Source organism: Notechis scutatus, chromosome 5 (assembly GCF_049901735.1).
Source record: "Notechis scutatus isolate UNSWTSFEM ecotype Mainland chromosome 5, rNotScu1.2, whole genome shotgun sequence".
In the NCBI taxonomy this organism is placed as follows: domain Eukaryota; kingdom Metazoa; phylum Chordata; class Lepidosauria; order Squamata; family Elapidae; genus Notechis; species Notechis scutatus.
In genome coordinates this window covers 67,251,125-67,271,751 of record NC_142013.1, presented here as the reverse complement: position 1 = coordinate 67,271,751, position 20,627 = coordinate 67,251,125, and the positions used below count along the sequence as shown (strand labels likewise).

At 44.9% G+C, this 20,627-nt stretch overlaps 1 protein-coding gene across 1 annotated transcript in view; it reads right to left on the bottom strand.

The window, feature by feature from the left end:
* The window catches only part of PCYT1B (phosphate cytidylyltransferase 1B, choline), a 75,891-nt gene extending 55,526 nt beyond the window's left edge, over positions 1-20,365 (bottom strand). Inside the window, exon 1 of the mRNA XM_087966895.1 lies at positions 20,048-20,365. Within this exon, the coding sequence (XP_087823021.1) occupies positions 20,048-20,164 (117 nt within the window). The 5' untranslated portion in view covers positions 20,165-20,365. The remainder of the gene's footprint in view (positions 1-20,047) is intronic.
* Positions 20,366-20,627: the final 262 nt, after the last annotated feature.

Genomic DNA, 20,627 nt, shown 5'->3' with positions numbered 1-20,627 from the left:
CTCTGAACTGCGGGCATTTGAAATAAGGAGCAGAGCGATGTTCTAGTCTCTGTAGAAGTGAAGGAAGAATTTCCCTCTTGTCCTAGGTCTCCATCAGAAGGGTCACAAGGACCTGAACAAAGATCTTATCCCCTAGGACCGGGGCACACGGCAACTACCCTCTACCTCTGCCACCAGCTTGCCAGTTGCATAGCCCGCGCCTACCCCAGTTGCCAGTGAGGAGGCAATGGCCATTGTGGCAAATCTGGTGCTAGGCAAGGAGGCACCTGCTGTAAATTTCAGTATCCACCATGATCTTGTTGATGTCCTGGTGGGTACAGACATCCGATGAGGGAATCCCTTCCCACAGCTGCTTCAGTAACTTGAGCGAGGTATTCGTGAAAGAAGCACCGCTGTAGAAGCCTTAACAGCCCAGGCAGCGGGCAAATGGGATTGCTGTAGCAACTGTTCCACTCGCTTTTCTTCTGCCTTGAGGACTTCCTCTGGGTCTGAAGTGTAGATGAGGAGGAGGTCAAGCAGCAACCAGATAAACTGTGGGGAATTGAAGTCTTGGTAAGTGCAGGCCCCACGTAGAAGAACCTGCGATCAGAAGCCAAAGGATTCAGCCCTGTGGCAGGAGCTTCAAGCTGTTTCTTGATTACCTTCAGGAACAGCTTTGGTGATGGGACCACTTCCTTTTTGACTGCAGGCTGAACAGGACCTAACTTCTCTGGAGGGAATGTGGATGCTGTTTCCTCATCTGTGTTTATCAACCTTGTGGTGTTTCTGGCCTTGAACAACAAGGGCCTAAACAAAGAATGATTAAAAAGAATGTTGGTTCTTACCTGATATGCCCGTTCTCTGTGAGGTGCGACGAGCATCCAGAGAGTGGGAGGTGCTTAGTCTCTGCTCAGATAGGCTGGGCTTAACTGTTAGGATGCTGTTGCTCCTCCCTGGCTCCTCCCTAGCATCCCCCAGTTTTGGCGAAGACGAGGTGATGCGATCCCCGCCCTCTTCTGTGATTTAGTCATTATTGGTTTCTGTATTCTGTCAGATTAGTTGTTGGCTGGAACAAGATCCCACTAGATAGATACTGGGTGGGGCTGGATGCTCGTCACAGCTCACAGAGAACAGGCGTATCAGGTAAGTACCAACGCCCTTTCTCCATTGAGCTGCTCTGAGCATCCAGAGAGTGGGACATACCAAAGCTTGGCTTGTCCTACAGGAGGGTCTCTGTCTGGGCTGGAGCTCCCCCACTGTCCGAGTGGACTCATTGTAACACTCTCCTGCCAAAGGAGGCTTCAGCGGATGCAAAGACATCAATTTTGTAATGTCTAATAAAGGGCAATGGAGAAACCCATGTTGCTGCTCTACATGTTTCTGCTATAGGGGCTTGAGTAGCCCAGGCTGCTGAAGTTGCTGTGCTTCTTGTCGAATGCACTGTGATGCCTCTAGGCACAAGTAATAATTGAGTCTTGTACGCTTTGGCTATTGTGGCTTTCAACCATCTGCCTATAGTTGAAGGTGAGACCTTATGCTCCTGAGTGGTTGGCTGAAAAGATAGAAAAAGGCTTCAGTCTTCCTGAAGGGAGCCGTTTGATGTAAGTAAGTACGAATGAAGAGATCTGTGGACATCCAGCTGGTGCCATTGATACTCTAGTTCTTGTGAAGGCCTGGGGCAAAAGTTTGGGAGAACCAGTTCTTGTGCCCTGTGGAAGGCTGAGTTGACCTTTGGTATGAAAGTGGGATCTGGTCGTAGAACAACCCTGTCTGTATGAAAAATACAGAGGTCCTTTCTGGCCGCTAGTGCTGCTAGTTCTGAGATACATTGTGCTGATGTTATAGCAATAAGGAAGACTACTTTGTATGCGAGAAAACGGAGACTGGTAGTTTTCAGTGGTTCAAATGGTCCCTTTGAAAGTGCTGCGAGTACCTTGTTAGGGTCCTAGGTCAGGTAACGATGTACCACTGGCAGACATAGATTTGTGGCTCCCCAGAGAAAGCTCTTTAACCGAGGGTGGTGGGAGACGGACGTTAGACCCTGCCAGGTCACCACCTATGCAATAGCCACAACCTGTCCTCTTAAGGTGTTTGGTAAGAGACCTCTGTTGAGTCTGTCTTGAAGAAACTCTAAAACTTGTGCCACTGATGGAGCAAAAGGGTCTACTTTGGATTTTGAACACCATTTATAGAAAATGTTCCATGTGGCATTATAGATGCGGATCGTTGAGGGGCGCCGAGCTGCTTGAATGGTGTTGATCACCCTAATTGAGAGGTTCTCCTTCCTTAGATGTTGCCGCTCAACCTCCAAACAGCTAGGTGTAGACATGGAGGGTCCGGGTGTTGGATCGGTCCCTGGGTGAGTAGAATTCTGTGCGGTGGAATTTTCCATGAGTCTTCTGTGGACAGACCCCTCAGATCCACGAACCCCGGTCTCCTGGGCCAGAATGATGCCACCAAGATCAGTTCTGCTTTCTCTTCCAGAATCTTTTGGACCACTTTGGGTATCAATGGGAGAGGGGTGAAGGCATATAGGATTCCCTGAGGCCACCGGCAACGGAGAGCATTGACATTCTCCGCTCCGTGGGAAGGGTATCTCGAAATGAATCTTGGGAGCTGCGCGTTCAGGGGAGAAGCGAATGGATCTATAACTGGTAGTCCAAATCTCTGCACTACCGCTTGAAACAGTTCCAGGTGTAGGCGCCACTCTGATTGGTTGACTGTGGCCCTGCTTAAGCAGTCTGCCTGTGTGTTTGTCAGACCTGAGATATGTTCCGCTCTGATGGAACCCAAGTTTCTTTCCGCCCAAAGGCACAGTCTCTCTGCTTCCCACATGAGTTGTTTCGAGTGGGTCCCCCCTTGTCTGTTGATGTGTGCTTTTCTAGTAATGTTGTCTGTAAGAATGAGGATGTGTTTCCTTCGAATGTGTGGAAGGAAACTGCAAAGGGCCAGGTGGACTGCCCTGAGCTCTAACCAATTTATGCTGTTTGACTGCCCTGCTGCTGACCAATGCCCTTGAGTCGAGAGGGCCTGGAAATCTGTTCCCCATCTGAACAGACTGACATCTGTAGTGATGGTGAGTCTGTGGAGCTCTTGCAGTGGACAACCCGTTGATGGCTGGAACGGTCCACCAGAGCAGTGAGAGCAGGACTTTCGTTGGAATCAATACTCAGGTCTTGGAGTTGCTTCGTCTCACTCTTTGAAATGGAAGCAGGTACCATTGGAGCAACCTAGCGTGGAACTGGGCCCAGGGAATAATGGAAATACAGGAAATCATTTCCCCCAGTAATTTAGTCAGGTCAGCTAGAGGAACTCGTTTGAGGGATCTGATAAGCCGAGCTAAGTTCTTAATGCTCTCCTGTCTCTCGGGGGATGGAAACACCCTTCCTTCAATTGTGTCTATTATCAAACCCAGGTGAGCTAGGTGTGTGGAGGAAGACAATTGACTCTTTGCCCAATTAATGGAGAAACCGTAATGTTGCAGGGTTCACAATGTAATTTGAGTATCCAATTCTGCCTGCTTGGATGAGGAAGATAATATCAAGATGTCACCAGGTAGCACTGGAGTCTCACAGGAGCAATCCTAAGGTGAGCAGCCAGAGCCTTTGTAAAAGTCCTGGGGGCAGATGACGACCCAAAGGGCAGAGCGATGTATTCAAAATGCTGGTTGTTGTAGCAGAACCTGAGAAATTTGGTGTGTGAAGGTCTGATTGGTATGTGTAAGTAGGCCTCTGTTAAATCGATGGAAGTTAAAAAGTCACCCTTTCTAATGCTAAGCAGAATGGATTGTGTTGTGAATCAATAAAAGTTACTAGCATAAATGCAAATCAGGGTTTGGGAACCTGCATACCTGATTGGCCCTTGTACAACAACTAGGGATTGGTCCATAAGTAGTCCCTGATTGGCCACTATTTGGACACTTCTCATTGGTTATAAGTTTGAACTTATTGCACATGTCATTGGTTAACAGGGTAGCAGATAACCCTATAAAAGGGTTGCTGTTGCCCATAGCCTTGCTCTGTTCTATTCTATTTACAATTATTAAAGAGTTGAAGTCACTGGTCAGATGTCTGGTCTCCATTATTTCCCAAACTTAACACTGGCGACGAGGATGGGATACGGAGACCGAAGAGCTGACTGAGTTACAGAGCAACCAACAGAGCACGTGGTCGAACACGCACCATCAACGGCAACATGGCCAGCGGTGCCGTACCACCCGCTCCATTCAACCCAGAGACCGAAGACTGGGAGGCATACATGGACCGATTCCAGATGTTTCTGGAGACCAACAATTTAAAAGATGCAACAACCGGCAAAAAAAGAGCTATCTTTCTAACTCACTGCGGGCCTACCGTATTTAAAATGGCAAAATCACTTGCCAAGCCAGCAGAGGTAAAAGAAATGGACTGGGACGTCCTCGAGCCCTTACTACGGGCTCACTATGCGCCCACCGTGCCAACCTTAGTCAGAAGACATGAATATTACCAGAGGGACCAACGGAAGGGCGAAAGCCTTGCCAATTACATCGCGGACCTCCGCAACCTTGGAGGCCTCTGCGGATTCGCCGACTTAGAAGAAGCCCTCCGGGACCACCTGGTTCTAGGCCTAGAAGACAGCACGATTCAAAGCAAAATTATGGCTAAGGGGGACATCAGCCTCAACGATGCCCTTAAAGAAGCCTCGGCTGCGGAAGCGACCAAGAAGTCGGCAGCCCGAATGCGCCGCACCAACGCACCACTACGTAAACTCGCCAATGATACCTCGCCTCGCTCAGAGAGACACCCGGTATCGACTCACCACGAAGACCTAGAATCCCCATCAGAAAGCGATGAGGAAGAGGTCAACCGACTCCGAACGGAACGAGACCAGTTCACACAACCCTCATTCCGACCGTGTGCAGGTTGTGGGGCGAATCACCCACGATCCAGCTGCAAATTCCTCGACGCACTCTGCCGAAATTGCGGGATACGAGGTCACATCGCAAAGGTTTGCAGAAGCAAACAAAACTCCAAACCCCGACAGGCCGAATGCCAATCTTCAGGATTCTTCAGCACACACCGAGAAAAACTGAACCACCAATGGGGAAACCACTCCTACAGAAACAAGCCGTCCACCACTTCCACCAGGCGTGAAGAACCCAGACGGGAAGAGACCCACCAAACAATCACCATTGGCCACGCTACATCCCTTGATGCTGGGAAAATCCGAGTAAAGGTCGCCATCGAAAACAAACCTTGCGTGATGGAGGTAGACTCGGGATCTTCCCTCTCGATGGTGTCGTGGAAAACGCTCCAACAGCTCATTCCAACGATTCGCCGCCAAGACCTTAACCCTCAAAGGGTTATACTCAAAGACTATCAGGGCAACCGAATTCCCATCGTCGGGTCCCGCAGATTCCAGATCTCTTTCAAGGACCGTGCCGTCGCTCTACCACTGACTGTCGTGGACCGCGACAGGCCTAGTCTTTAGGCCTTCAATGGTTCAGGCTGCTCGGAATTACTGTAGCCGGAGTCCACCGAGCCGAGAGCAACGAATGGGAGGAGGCACTCGTACAAGAATTCCAAGACGTTTTGCGAACGGACTAGGCAAGTACAAGGGGACCCGATCTCGTTTAACTTGAACCCTGAGATAGCACCCATCCGCCTTAAGCCACGTCGGGTGCCATTCGCCTTGAAGCCTAAAATCGACGAACAACTCGATAAGCTAATAGCGCAGGGCGTGCTGGAACCCACCGACCACGCCCACTGGGAAACCCCTATAGTGACACCTATCAAGCCTGATGGGTCACTGAGAATTTGCGGAGACTATCGGGCCACATTAAACCACGCACTACAGCAAAGTGCATATCCAGTGCCGGTAGTGCAACATTTGCTCCATTCCCTGGGTGGCGGGAAAGTTTTCGCTAAACTAGATCTAGCCCAGGCGTATCAGCAATTGCCTGTAGACCCTACCACAGCAGAAGCGCAAACTATCGTAACGCATAGGGGCGCATTTAAATGCAACCGGCTCCAGTTCGGGGTAAACGTTGCCCCGGAATCTTTCAGAGTTTAATGGAAAGGTTGTTACAAGGGATCAGAGGGGTCGTACCATATTTTGACGATGTACTCATCGCCGCCCCTAACAAAGACATCCTAGAAAAACGACTCAGAGAGGTTTTACGAAGATTCCAAAACGCAGGCCTCAGAGTTAAAAAAGATAAATGCCAGTTATGTACCGAAAAAGTAGAATTTTTGGGATACCTCCTGGACAGCCAAGGAATCCATCCCACCGAAGACAAATTAAGGGTGATTAAAAGGCCCCCACTCCAAGGAACAAGGCAGACTTACAGGCGTTCCTTGGACTTATCAATTTCTATAATGTCTTTTTACCACACAAAGCAACGGTAGCAGAACCATTGCATAGACTATTAGACAAAAAAGCAACGTGGGTTTGGGGACAACGGGAACAATGTGCTTTCCAACAAGTAAAGAAATTGCTAACTTCTGATTCTGTACTTATGCAGTACAACGAGACTCTTCCGCTCACGATCACGTGTGATGCATCACCTTTTAGGGTTGGGGCAATTCTGGCCCACGTATTACCAAATGGAGCGGAAGCCCCCATCGCGTTTTTTTCACGAACCCTAGCTAAAGCTGAAAGAAATTATAGTCAGCTGGACAAGGAAGCTTTAGCTATTGTGGCTGCAGTTAAAAGATTTCATGAATATGTTTATGGCCATGCGTTTACGATAATTACCGATCATAAACCGCTACTGGGGATCATTGCGGGTAATAAACCAACCCCGTATATATTGTCCCCCAGAATGACCCGTTGGTCTGAATTCTTGGCGGCCTACAACTACACCTTGCAACATCGCCCGGGGAAATCAATTCTCCACGCTGATGCATGGAGCAGAACACCGCTTCCAGACTCTGTTGTAGATCCAGCCCCAACCATCTCAACACTACAGATCGAAGCTCTACATGCACCACCCTTGACGGCTAGAGACATTGCTTTTGAAACGAAACGTGACCCAGTTCTGCAACACATCCTGCGCTGGGTTGAATGGGGGTGGCCGACGGACCAAATAGCACCGGAGTGGGTGCCTTTCAAAGCCCGCCAAACCGAACTGTTTTCCCAAAAAGGCTGTATCTTGTGGGGCGATCGAGTTGTAATCCCTGGCAAATTGCAACAAACTGTTTTGGCGGTATTGCATGAGGGACATCCGGGTATCGTGCGGATGAAAGCACTCGCACGCAGATACGCTTGGTGGCCGGGAATCGACAAAAGAATCGAGGCCTGGGTCGCTACTTGTCAACGTTGCCAGGACGTCAGCAACGCCCCACCTAAAAGCAAGCCCAACCGAATGGGAAACTCCGAGGGGACCTTGGTCCCGTATTCATATTGACTTTGCGGGGCCTACCAAAGGACACACTTTCCTTATTACTGTCGACGCCTATTCAAACTGGCTCGAGATTCATCGAATGAATACAACTACAACGGACTCAGTCATCAATAAATTAAACAGACTATTTGCCACACACGGATTTCCGGACGTGTTGGTCTCGGACAACGGCCCACAGTTTACTGCATTACCCTTTGAACAATATCTTGCTGATCGGGGCATCCGCCATGCGCTAACCTCGCCCGTGCACCTGCGGCAAATGGACGTGCAGAACGCATGGTACAATTTGTAAAAAAGACCCTCCACAAAATGGAATTTGGCAACATCGACGAGAAAATCAATCGAATTCTCTTGTTGCAGCACATCACGCCCCACAGTATGACCAACAAAACGCCCGCTGAACTTCTTATGGGGCGGAAACTACGATCGCACCTTGACCAGCTCCACCCCGCATTCGCACCGGAAAAGCCTTTCGGCTCCAGCAGCAAATGCCGGGAATTTAAGGTAGGCGATTTAATATTTGCCAAAAACTTTTCCGGCGACCCGTTATGGATACCCGCAACCGTTACCCACCTTACTGGGCCAAGATCTTACCGCCTGCTAACGGACGATGGGAGGGTGTGGAAACACCACATAGACCAACTCCGCTCGAGATTACCACCCAGCACCCATGAATCCCCGGGTTCACCAACTCAAGGGGGAGGAAATATCGAGGAAATTGACTTTGATATGACAAATAGCAGGCCAACGGAAACCCTACGGCCCAGCGAAACACCGGAACTTGAAGCGGGAGGGAGTTGAATTTTTCAGGGAACTTTAATACGGGGGAAACCGAACTGCAAAACCCCGAAGAAACACGGAGTAGCAGAGACAACCACAGTGGAAGCAGCACGGAATCACCGTGCAGCGAAACTGTAGTTAATAAAGATCATCCAAACGTTCCACCGGAACCGGACCTTAGACCAAACCAGGTGGAACCACGGAAATCAGCCAGACAGACCAAACGGCCTGTCTATCTTGAGGATTTTGTTACAGCCCCCCTCAAACGGAACCCAAGGGGGAGGGGTGTTGTGAATCAATAAAAGTTACTAGCATAAATGCAAATCAGGGTTTGGGAACCTGCATACCTGATTGGCCCTTGTACAACAACTAGGGATTGGTTCATAAGTAGTCCCTGATTGGCCACTATTTGGACACTTCTCATTGGTTATAAGTTTGAACTTATTGCACATGTCATTGGTTAACAGGGTAGCAGATAACCCTATAAAAGGGTTGCTGTTGCCCATAGCCTTGCTCTGTTCTATTCTATTTACAATTATTAAAGAGTTGAAGTCACTGGTCAGATGTCTGGTCTCCATTATTTCCCAAACTTAACAGATTGTAACATACTCATTTTAAATTTGCAAAAGACTAGAGTGCAGTTAAGTCATTTTAAATCTAGGATTGCCCTCCATCCCGCCGAACTCTTAGGGACTACAAAAAGTAGTATATACACATATGTACACACACACACACATACATATATACATACATACATACATACATACATACATACATATATGTTTTCTGAGGTTTTCGCAGGTATTTGTATGAGGATCTTTGGTTATTCGGGTTTTCTCCCACGTAAAATTGGAAGTATCTAGGTGACGTTTCGATGAAGTTTCATTCATCATCTTCAGGCTTTGTGCTTCTCGAAGTAATGTGAGCTTGCAGCTGCTTCTTCCTTTTAACTGCTAGTGGGGGTGTGACTTGATTGGGTGGGGGCTTGGCTGTGTTCTGATTGGGTGGGGGGGTGTTCTCATTGGTTGGGGGTTTGGCTGTGTTCTGATTGGTTGGGGTTTGGCTGTGTTCTGATTGGTTGGGGATTTGGCTGTGTTCTGATTGGCTGGGGGTGTTTTATATATATATATATAAGTATATGTATACGTATACGTATATATATGTGTGTGTGTGTGTATGTGTGTGTGTGTGTGTGTGTGTGTGTGTGTGTGTATGTATGTATATATATATTTCTCCTGTGAGGGCAGCCAACAACAACAAAGCTTTTTATCTCCCCAAAACCAGAGTAAAGGGAGTTAAATATCCTTATTTCTCTCTGTAACTGCACAGTGTGCTTAGAGGTGATTAAAGCCTCTCACAGGGTACTGGCGAACCAGTGAATGACCCCACGATGCAATGTGGAAAAGTGGCAGTGTCCGTTAAAAAGTGCACCAAAATGGTGTGCAGGCCCCTAAGGAAAATGGCGCTGAACACAGCAGCAGCCTCTGCCACTCAGCCCGTCTGATAAAAAAGTTACTGTGTGATTGAGCAGTGAGGAGGGGATAAGAGAGGCTACAACACCCCCATCCCCCTGCATTCTCCGAGGGGAGGAAATCACCACCGGCAAAATGAATTAGAGACAAATAAGCAGGCTTCCTTAAAAGCGGCTTGCAGGTCGAATCACAATGGCAAGGCAAAGGCGTTTGGCAAAGAAATGTAAAACAGCGTTCTCTCCAGAGAAGCAACTGCCATGACCAGGGAAATCCCAAAACCCATGAGGCTTCTAAAGTGGCCAGATCACCAAGGCGATCTGCTTTCTGTTGTTCCAACTGCTTTCTTGCCAATTGCAGTCGGAACTTAATAAATAGAAACCTAAATTTGGAAATCTGTTCTGATCAAACTAATTCAAACCTTTAAATCCTTCTCCGGCCAAGGATAAGCTTCCTATCGCACCAAAGGCTGAGCTAAAACTGGGGGACGCTAGGGAGGAGCCAGGGAGGAGCAACAGCATCTTAACAGTTAAGCCCGGCCTATCCGAGCAGAGACTAAGCACCTCCCACTCTCTGGATGCTCAGAGCAGCTCAATGGAGAACAACCCATAAACTGAATTTCCTGAGAAGGGCTTTAATCCGATGACCTATTGGATTGAGGCTGATCAGGTTCACCCACCAACACTGAGGCCGCAGGAGCAAGGTCTTCAACCAACCTAGAAACTGGATCCCGGACAAAGGAGCCTCATTCTGACAAGAGAGCTTCATTAACCCTGGATCTCCTTTCTGATGAATCAGAAGTTGCAGATGAATGATGGGTAGCTCTCTGCAAGCCTTCTGAGATGCCCTTCCTGATTGCCTGCAAAATAATAGGGACATTCAGATCAGAAGGATCAGTAGGTCTGGCTGGAGGGTCAGTAGAAGTAAAGGAGGTTCCACCCCTGTTTACCATGCCCACACTCCTGCCAAGGTGCCGCTTCCCCATGAAGATCCTCAGCTTGACTGTAGCCTTCTGAAGGAATGGGAGAAGCGTCTCTTCTGGAAACATCAGGAGGCCAAGTTCGGATCCCAGGTTTGGAAGAAGGCCCAGGCTCTTCCAAATCCACTTCACTGATGAGTAATGCTGGGGACGGGGGGGCGTGCAGACATAGAGTAAAAAGAGGCCTGATGCACCTTGGCTATTTGCTTCTCGATGGCCTGATGGAGCCTGGAAGCATCCCTCTCCTCTGCTCTTGAGGCCTTTTTCATGGGCTGCTCCCCTTTGGTAGAAGCAGCAGGAGCCACCTTTTGAGGCTTGGCCACTTTTGAAGCTCTGGTTTCCCTTGGGGCTTCAGCCACATGGAGCAGCAAGGCCAAATGTAGACTGGGAGTCCTGTGTCAGGAGGAGAGTACTCAAAGGGATTTACGAAACCATCTTCAGGGGAAATCTCTATCCCCACACCACCAACATTTTCTTCAGCCCAAAAGCATGTCAGTAGAAAGATTTCTCTTTCTACCGGGACTCAAACCCTCCTGGGCTTGTAAGGGCAATATAGAGAGAACAGGCCCTGCTGGGAAACCAAGGGTCCTGGTCTACTTTGGGACAGGGAAACCAATCTCCCACCGGGAAAATTGAAATTTATAGCACCTAACCTTCGATGTTGTCCACAGCTCCAGAGGCAACTGGTGGTGACCAAAGGCGCAGAAGTGGTGGGAAGAAGACGTCTCCAAGAAATGGATGTCTGAGTCTTCAAAATGGCTGACTGTGTCTTCAAAATGGCCACCGGCCACAAGGAGTCTTCAAAATGGCCACCTTCTTCTTCCCCAGGGAGAGGAATGGATCCTCCCTGGATTCCGATGCTCTGCCAGGCAGAGAAAGGTAAGAAACTCAAATTCACAAGGCAGCTGCAGGATCCAAGCAGCTGCTGCCACACCGCGGGGTAGAACAATCCTCACAGTGAAGAGAGCGTGGTTGCCACACAGGCTCCTCAAAAAAAATGCCTCCTGGTGAGAAAATCACCTCCTCTTCACTGTGGAGCACCGAAAAATGGCCCCTCAGCTTCTCAGCAATGGCGGAAGCCTCCAGTCTCGCTTTCTGGCCACCCAGCCGATTTCCGATCTGATCTTTGCCCCAAAGGGCTGGAAACGGCCGCTGCGGCCCCTATAGGCTGCTCTGGATCCCCGGAGCAGTCCTCAGCTGTTTGGCACTCCCACTAGTCAGCTGTGCAGCGGAGCGCCAAATTCAAACCGGGAAGGCAAAAAGGAGGCTTTTTGTAGTAAGAAAAATCAAGAAAGGCTGCCTTTGGAAGGAAAGTTCCAAAGGCAGGAGAAGCAATCACACACGTCCTATTCTGTTAAGGACTAAGCATAAACTGGGGAGGAATTTCCCAGAGTGAGCAGAGCTAGGCTAACAAGCCTTTTGCACAGACTCAGTCCTAAACAGAATAAGGAAGATTACCACCCATCCTGACCTGTCGCAGCCTTACAAGGGAAAACCTGAGGTACTGTCGGTGCCGGGGATGGATGGGAATGTGAAGATAAGCCTCTGTCAAATCGATCGATGACAGGAGGTCACCCTCTCTGATGCTGTCCAAGATTGACTGCAGAGAATGCATTTTGAACCTCTTGTATGTCAGATGGACAATTAACCTTTTGAGGTCCCCAAGACCTTTGGAATGAGGAAGACAATCGAGTAGAATCCATGCCCCCATTGATCTTCCGGGACTGACTCGATGGCCTGAATTTCCAGGAGGTGTTGGATCACCTTGTCCATGAGATCTCTCTTGGTAGTGTTCCTGGAGGTGGGGCAACAGACAAAGTGCTTCAGAGGAATGGAGAAAAATTCCAGAGTTAGGCCAAAACTTAGAGTGTTCAGAACCCACAAGTCTGAAGTAATCTTCTCCCACTGCTGGGCAAACAAGGTTAGATGCCCGCCAATAGGGGGAGAGCTCTGGCAGTCACTTGAAGTGATGAAAGGGGCGCCCCCCAACCCCCATGAAAGGTCCGCTTGGCCTGAGGTTGTTGTTGTTGCCTGAATCTCTCCCTGAAGGAAGACCTATTCTGACGGTCGGATCTGAGAGGGAAGTTACAATGAAATTGGGAGTGGTCGGTGCCCATGTCTTGTGGACAAAAGGGAAACCGACGACAATAGGGAGAAGTTCTCTTATCTGCCCTTCTCATGATAGCAGACAAGACCTTACGCTTGTCTTTGTTTTCAGTAATAAATGGGTTCAAGGCCTCTCCAAAGAGTTGGGACCCCTTGTAAGGCACAGAAGCCAATCTCCATTTTGTCTTTGTGCCTGCCTGCCATTGGCGGAGCCATAAAAGGCGGCTAGAAACAATGTTAGAGGTGAGGGCCCTAGAGCAGCATGAAGGGAGGAATCCACTGAAAACTCGGCTGCTACCACCAGCTTGTTAATATCCTGGTATATGCGTGTCTTCTCTGGGGGAATCCTCAGCTGCAACTCCTTAAGCCAAAGCAAGGAGGTCCTAACAAAAAAAGAGGTGGCAGTGGCTGCCTTAATTGCCCAGGTGTTGGCAAGGTGAGTGCAGTGGAAATTTAATTCCGCCTTCCTGTCCTCAGCCTTCATGGCCTCAGCAATGTTCCCAGAGACAGCTGAAGGAGAAACTAGGAAGACTAATGGATCATCCACCGAAGGCAACTCTAAGGAATTAGACAAAGAGGGAGCCATATTAAAATGCCTCCTGTCATTTCCTCCCATCTTGGGGAAGATGCCCAGTTGGCACCACTGCTTATGAACTACCTCAGTAAAAAGCCTGGGGCAGGGGATGTCCTCCTGCATAACCACAGGTTCAGAAAATACAGTCTTATCAGATACCAGAGGCACTGAAGGACCTGACATTGTGGGCAGACTAGTCCCAATTTGGGCCGTGGCTCTGGCCTTATGGAGGAGGGACTTAAACAATGCTGGGCGAAACAGCCCAGTAAAGGGGGAGATCAGGTACTAAGTCCAAGTCATCATCAGAGAAGCCCTGTTCCACTTGGTCAAGTTCCTCTATTTCACTTGGTCAAGTTCCTCTATCTGCTTCTGAGGGAATGGGTGGGAGAGATGGCCCTATGAATCTGCTCAGCTTCCCTGGGATACATGTAGTGATGTGACATCTGAGCAGGGAGCTCAGATGTAACAGAAGCAGCACGGCTTCCAAGGTGAAAAGTATTGGCTACACCTTGCTCCTGCCTCTCTACAGGGCGGAGCCCAGAAACAGTGGGTGTAAAGGCCGTCTCAGGGGTAAAAATCCTCCCCCTAACCTGAGGCTCAACCCCTGTTGCTAGGCAGTTAAAAGGAACTGCTCTGTAGGTTGCAAACTTTCAGTTGGAAAACCAGAAAAAAAATCTCTATTGCCCTCTGGGGACCAGTTCAAAGGAACTGCAACAGTAGGTTGGGAGGCTGGCTGGGGGGGAGGAGCCAGTTTCAGTTAAGACAGAAGCTGGAATACTTTCCTATTGAGTCTTCTTTTGAATTCTGGAGATTTGTTTTTCCAGATCCTTCATTCTCCTGTCTGCATGTTTTTCCTCAGCTCTAGTTGGCTTCCTAGAGTAGATTGCCTTGGCTCTAATCTTGTCAGCTGCATCTTGACTGGCTGATCTGCCTTTCCTGGATCTGGTCTTTCTGGGAGCAGCTGAAGAATCTTTCTGCCCAGCCATGCTGTTAAGTTGTCAGAAACTGATCAGCCATCTTGACAGCTCCCTTAGCCCAGAAAGTAGTAGCTGTTCTGCCTGCAGCCAGTTAAAAGGGCTGCAGAAAAAAATGGCAGTGTTGCCTCCCTTCAAAAACTAGGGCTAAGATGCAGTAGACAAAGTGGTGGCAAGCCAGCACACAAACCCCTATAGCCACGCTTCTCTCAGGGCTCAGTCAAAAAACAACGGAATCACAAAAGGCAAAACAGACTAGAGACCCCAAGGAGGCTTGTCAATCAAGCCAGCAAGCTAAACAAGTGGCTTGCCAGGAACCGCTAAACCGCACTGTTACCGCAAAAGTAAAAGTCCATAAAAACAGTTGAGAAGCGGCTTAACTTAAAAGGAAAAAAAGACGGCTGGGCTCAGGGCGCCCCAGGCACGCAGCTGCTGCCCTCTCATGGGAAAACTATTCCCTTTGGCATTATGCGAGGCTGGCAGCAAGCAGTGGCTGTAGGCAAATAACAACGAAGGCCAGGAAGCAGAGAAGAAAAAGGAAAAAGATTTTTTTTTGCCTCCGTAGCACTTTAAAATGCTACAAAGCTAACCTGAACTACAAGAAGTCAGCTTTAACTACAAACTCTTTCTATCCAGAGAACTATGAGCCAATCTTTTGCCACAACCTTCTAGCGCAAGACTGGGGAGAGTGACAGTTGATGAAGGGCGTAGCAAAAACAGTTGGACTCAGTCTCCAGGCAGAAAGGCATGTGTCAACCCATCCATGGATTCTCCAATCATCGTGCTGGAGAATGAATAATTATCTGCCATTTTCTCTTGTTCATATAGATAACAATTAACTGATTACTTTTTAAAGTTCATTTGGAAATGAGATTGTTAGCCCATGGAAACTGATAGTGAATTTTATGCTTTGTTTTAAATATTATGATTATTTATAAACATTTATACTCCTGAATGCTGGGATAGGATGAGGTTGGAGTTTGACTATAATGGTGATGGTTGCATCAAGAGATTGGCTGTGGCATCAGGTTTTTATTTTCATTGTTTTTATATGTTTGTGTTCTGACCTAGGCTTCCCAAGATCATGAAGCAGACTCCTCGTCCTGATAAAACCCCTTTTATTTAGGTTGAAGGGAATTCCTCTCCAGCAAAGTTCCAGCAAACAGTCTTTCATGAGTTTCACAACTACAAACCTTTATCAGGCTTGGAGAGTTGCCAGGCCGATATCTTCCAAACACCACGCTGTAGCAGCAATTACTTGGCAAGAAGTCTTCACAGATCTTCACCCTAATGAATTGAACTAATTGTCTTCTGCAAACACCACTCCCCTTTTGCTCCTCTTTATTCTCTATGGAAGGGACCATTCACTGTCCATCTGAGCCTTTACTCCCAAGTCAACCCTTGTTCCTTAACTGTTCCCTTCTTCTGACAGTTCTGTGCATGTGCACACTGGGAACAGGCTCCGGCTGTTCTTCTGCCTCACTGATCTCCAACTCTGAAGGCAACTGATAACTGTCAGACAGCCCTGGCTCCATCTCTCCCTCTGATGCAGAGCACTCGTCAGAGCCTTCCCCAGACTCTAGGACTGGCCCATGTTCCTCCCCAACTGTCCAAGTCTGCCACCAGCTCTGCTGGCCGCTTGTGGGCCACAACAGTTTGCTTTTATACTGCTCAATTGTAAACTGAATTGTGTTTCTTAGGATGGGTGAGCCATAGGAACTTTAAATAAATAAAACAGCCTCCACATTATAATTAAGATAGCAGAATTCTGCATAAAGATCTTTAAAAGAATATATGATTCAGTGAAGAAAGAATCTAACCTTTAAAATACGTTCCATTATAAATAAATCATGTTCCAGAATTGTTGAGTTTAACAACATTGCCACAAATATACAGTAAAGAAATGATCTGATCTGCTATTACATTTCAAATCATTTTTAGAAAGTGAGTTATTCACAATCAATACAGGAACAATATATCAAATGTAAAAAACCTTGTTCTATTATGATTTTTATGGTAAATGTAATAATGGTCTTTCATTGATGTTCACATTTTTGCATATCAATTATTCTATTTAAATCTAAATAATTTAAACAATTGCATATCATTCAGTTTCTAAGTCATAGTTTACTAGCAAGTTATAAATAAGTCTCAGCTATTGTTTTGTATTGGAAGTTTTTAAAATTTCATCAGGTCTACCTTGCTTTTTGAAATTCTTTTGAATGATGCCTCTTATCTGGAGATAGTATTGTAAAGGCATTTCTGACCATTTTGAAGAAAGAATTTCAAAATATTTCAACTTTATTTTGTCAAAAATTAAGTCTTACAGTTTGTACAAATTATCTCTCTAAAAGTACTCTTCAACTTACAAACATTACTTTAGTGATTGTTTGAAGTTACAATGGCACTGAAAAAAATGATTTGCAACCAGTCCTGATCAAAATTTGGGTACTTGGCAATCAACATGTATTTACAATAGTTGCAGTGTCCTGAGGTCATATGATCACCATTTGTGACCTTCCCATCAGCTTCCAACAAGCAAAGTCAATGAGAGAAGCCAGATTCACTTAATAACCACAATTCACTTAACAACGGTGGCAAAAAAGATTGTAAAATTGGGTGTGACTAACTTAATACCTTGCTTAGCAATGGCAATTCCTGTTCCTATTGGGGTTATAAATTGAGGATAAACGATACTGGTCACTTTTTGTACATTCACCTTTATGAAAATAATTATTTAATATTGAAGAAAGAAATGATAAGTCTGGGCTAATTCCTCTTCTGCATGCTTTTAATATGTTGCTTATAACAATCTCTTATAAAAATATACAATATCCTTGGTAGAGGGATTCAGTATGCAAAAACTGCAAAATATTGTTCCTTTGATAGAAGCAATGTAGATATAAAATGATTTTATCTAGCTAGTAATCCTTGTTACAGAACTAACTTGATTATACAATTTGACATTGATACTGCCAATCCGCCCCGACATTCCAGGTTTTAGACTTAATTGTGTCTTTTGACTAAAGTTAGTTATTTGTTTCTGCCATCCATTTAATACTTTGCTTGTAATTCTTAATGGAATCATTTGTAATAGGATGTTATGCTTTGCTACATATTCATTTTTACTCTGGCTATTCTTTTTAGCTAGAACAGTTTTCTCCATCTCAAAATGTTGCCATTATATTTTTCCAGATCTGTCCCTGCAATAGAAATAGTCTTATCTTACATATCTCAATAGGTGACAGTAATTTTATGACCTTGGTTGAGCTTGGAAGCTCAGAAAGATAAGCTTGACTTATACTTTAAACAAGTACTATCAGTGAATTCAAGAGTTGCCGTTAGATTGTGAAGTTGAAAAAATAATGCAGAAAGCAATAGCAAACCACTTCCATGGTGTTCCTGAAAAAAAATATGTAGGAGTTGAATTAAATGGGAATGTCTTTTACTTTCTATATTTCTGTAGATTGATGATATGCAGTAATGCATATAATCCTGCCATAAAGTTATTACAGAAATGTTTTATAGGTTATGTTTTCATGGACTACATTGTTCACTAAATTCATAGAATGTACTAAGTCTCACAACATCTATTAATAATAGATTTGCTAATCTTGAAATTGCTGTTTTTCCTGTAACAGACTAATATAACTACTTTCCTAGAAATGCATTTTGGAAGCATAAGAGTTTTATAAACTGTCCAAAACAATGTTTATATCTTTGATTTAGTAAGTTTAGAATTCTTTAATAAGTTTAGAAGTTTGAATTTCTTACACTGTTCATGAAATTATAGAATTCATAAAAATATGCTTCCATGTTATTTTTTAAGTAGAGGAATTGTTTTAAAACCCTTACCTTTGCCACAAATTTCAATAGGAATATATTTATAATAATTAACATAGGAAACAGTTCAAATAGCTTTCCCCATGTTATTAACAAAATAACAAGATACTTAGATGGTAATAAGTTTTCATGTATTATCTATAATATGCTATGAGCCCCTAATGGTTTTTAAAATGTATTAAAATTGATTTTAATATTTAAAAATGCCCCAAAGCAAGTTACTTGCTAAGTTCGTTGTTTATTTTTGAGTGAGAAAACATTAACTATTTCCTATTTATAGAAAGCTGTTCTGAGTTTTGCTTTCTCAGTTAGCTGCTATCTAGAATAGGAAAAGTTTTTCCACAATGGAGAAAATGATATCTTTCAGATTAACAGAGTTGGAAGGGACCTTGTAGGTCATCCAGTCAAACACTCTGCCCAAGCAGGAGACCTACACCATTTCTGACAGATGGCAGTCCAGTCTCTTCTTGAAAGCTTCCAGTGATGAAGCTCCCACAACTTCTGAAGGCAAATGGTTCCATTGTTTGATTGCTCTCACTGTCAGAAAATTTATCCTTATTTCCAGGTTGAATCTCTCCTTGTTCAGTTTCCATCCATTATTCCTTGCCTGGCCTTCAGGTGCTTTGAAAAATAGCTTGACTCCCTCCTCTCTGTGGCAGTCCCACAAGTATTGGAACACTGCTACCATGTCTCCCTGGCCCTCCTCTTCACTTGATTAGTCATGTCTAGTTTCTGCAACCATTCATTGTAAGTTTTAGCTTCCAATCCCCTAATCATCTTGGTTGCTCTTCTCTGCATCCTTTTTAGAATCTCAACATCTTTTTTACAGTGTGGTGACCAAAACTGGATGCAATATTCTAGATGTGGTCTTACTAAGGCTTTATAAAGTGGCATTAGTACCCCCTTATATTTGTTTTTGTTGTTTTGTTTTTTGTAATTTCTGTTATTAGAGAGCACAGTTACTGGGCCATTGTGGATAGACAAGATTAGGTTTTCTGGCCTAATCTTAATTACATTTACTTTCAAAAAGTAAGCTTAGCACTGTTTCCTTACTTTTAGAGATGATCTACTCATCCCAGACATATAAATCAGGAAAAACTACCAGTATGTTCATCTTCCAAATCTCATTATCTCCTAAAACAATCACTTCCTTCCATGCAAATCCTTAATAAATTTTTATGGAAGCTCACACAAAGCTAATAGAACAAAGAACAGAACAAACTCTTATCCTTTCTACTTTTTAGAAAATGCTGTTTCCTTTAATAGAAAATGTGTATGCAAAATTATGCCAATAAAAATGAATGAAATCTACTTTTAAGACATGTCAGGCAGTGAGGAAAGGATGCTATATTCTATACACAACTGGCTTTTTATATGTACTGCTTCAATGCGTAAATTACTGAGGAAATGCAGATTTTCTCCTAAGATAACTCTCCCAGCTCAAATGTGCTGAACTACTTGAAAGTGACATATATAGTTTCAGATGATTTATATATACAGTTTAGCTGCATCTCTGGAAAAAAGAGAGTGAACAGTGATATTCTTTCCCAATGTTCTCTGAGTAGGCTTTTTAAAAATTAATGTGAAAATCTGTGTCTAAGCAAATTTGTTTTAATAAGTAAAAATGCAAATTAATAGACAAGGTTTAAGTTTTGTGGCAAATCTAACAAAGGCTAGAGGAAAAGCCTACTGTAGAGCTAGATGGACTTTTTGTTAAAAAAAGCCAGGTTGCAGAAACACAGTACAATCCCAGATTCTCTCTCTGAATGCAGCAGGCACAATAATTGCTTTGTAATCCACATTCTTGTAATAAAGAAAGCAAACATAGAGTTAACACATATCGGCTCCTTTTTATATTTCTATTCAGACTACAAAGCAGGATTAGTCTATAATCTCATAATGCAATGAGCTCAAGAATGGCATAAAAGAAAAAAGAAATATCCTTTGTCTTTTACTTACCAGATGAGGCCGAGGACATGTGTGCTCTATCTCCTCCATGATTTCTGAAAGAAGCTCATTAGAAAAGGATTTTGGGATACCTGTTTCTGACTCAGCATTAGTTGCAAGCACTGGCATGGCCAGTGAATGCTTCTTGTGATGATGTACTTTCTGCTATTCTCTTCTCAGCCAGATAATGTTTTCTCATGTAATTCTTTCTCTCCCTCCCCTTCTCCCCTTCTCTTCTTTTCATTCCTTTGAGAAATTAAAGGTTTTTCTTTCAAGAAGAAGCCAAGAGGCAAGGCCTCAGTTTATCTCTATAACAACCAGCTAGCAGCAGTTGGTACATGATACAGTATTCTAATTTGCATGACACATTCTGGTTGGTTACTGTCATCATAGTACCACTTTGACTGAAGTACCGGTAGCTGATATATGCTGGGAGGCAGGTTGATATGAATGCCTTCTTCCCTTTATTTAGTGCTTTCCTACTTAAGTGACTTTACACATTTGATAATATTCTTCACATTTATTATACACTTATTTAATTTTGCATTTTTCTTCCTATTCTTTTAAATAAAAAGACACATACTGGGATTTT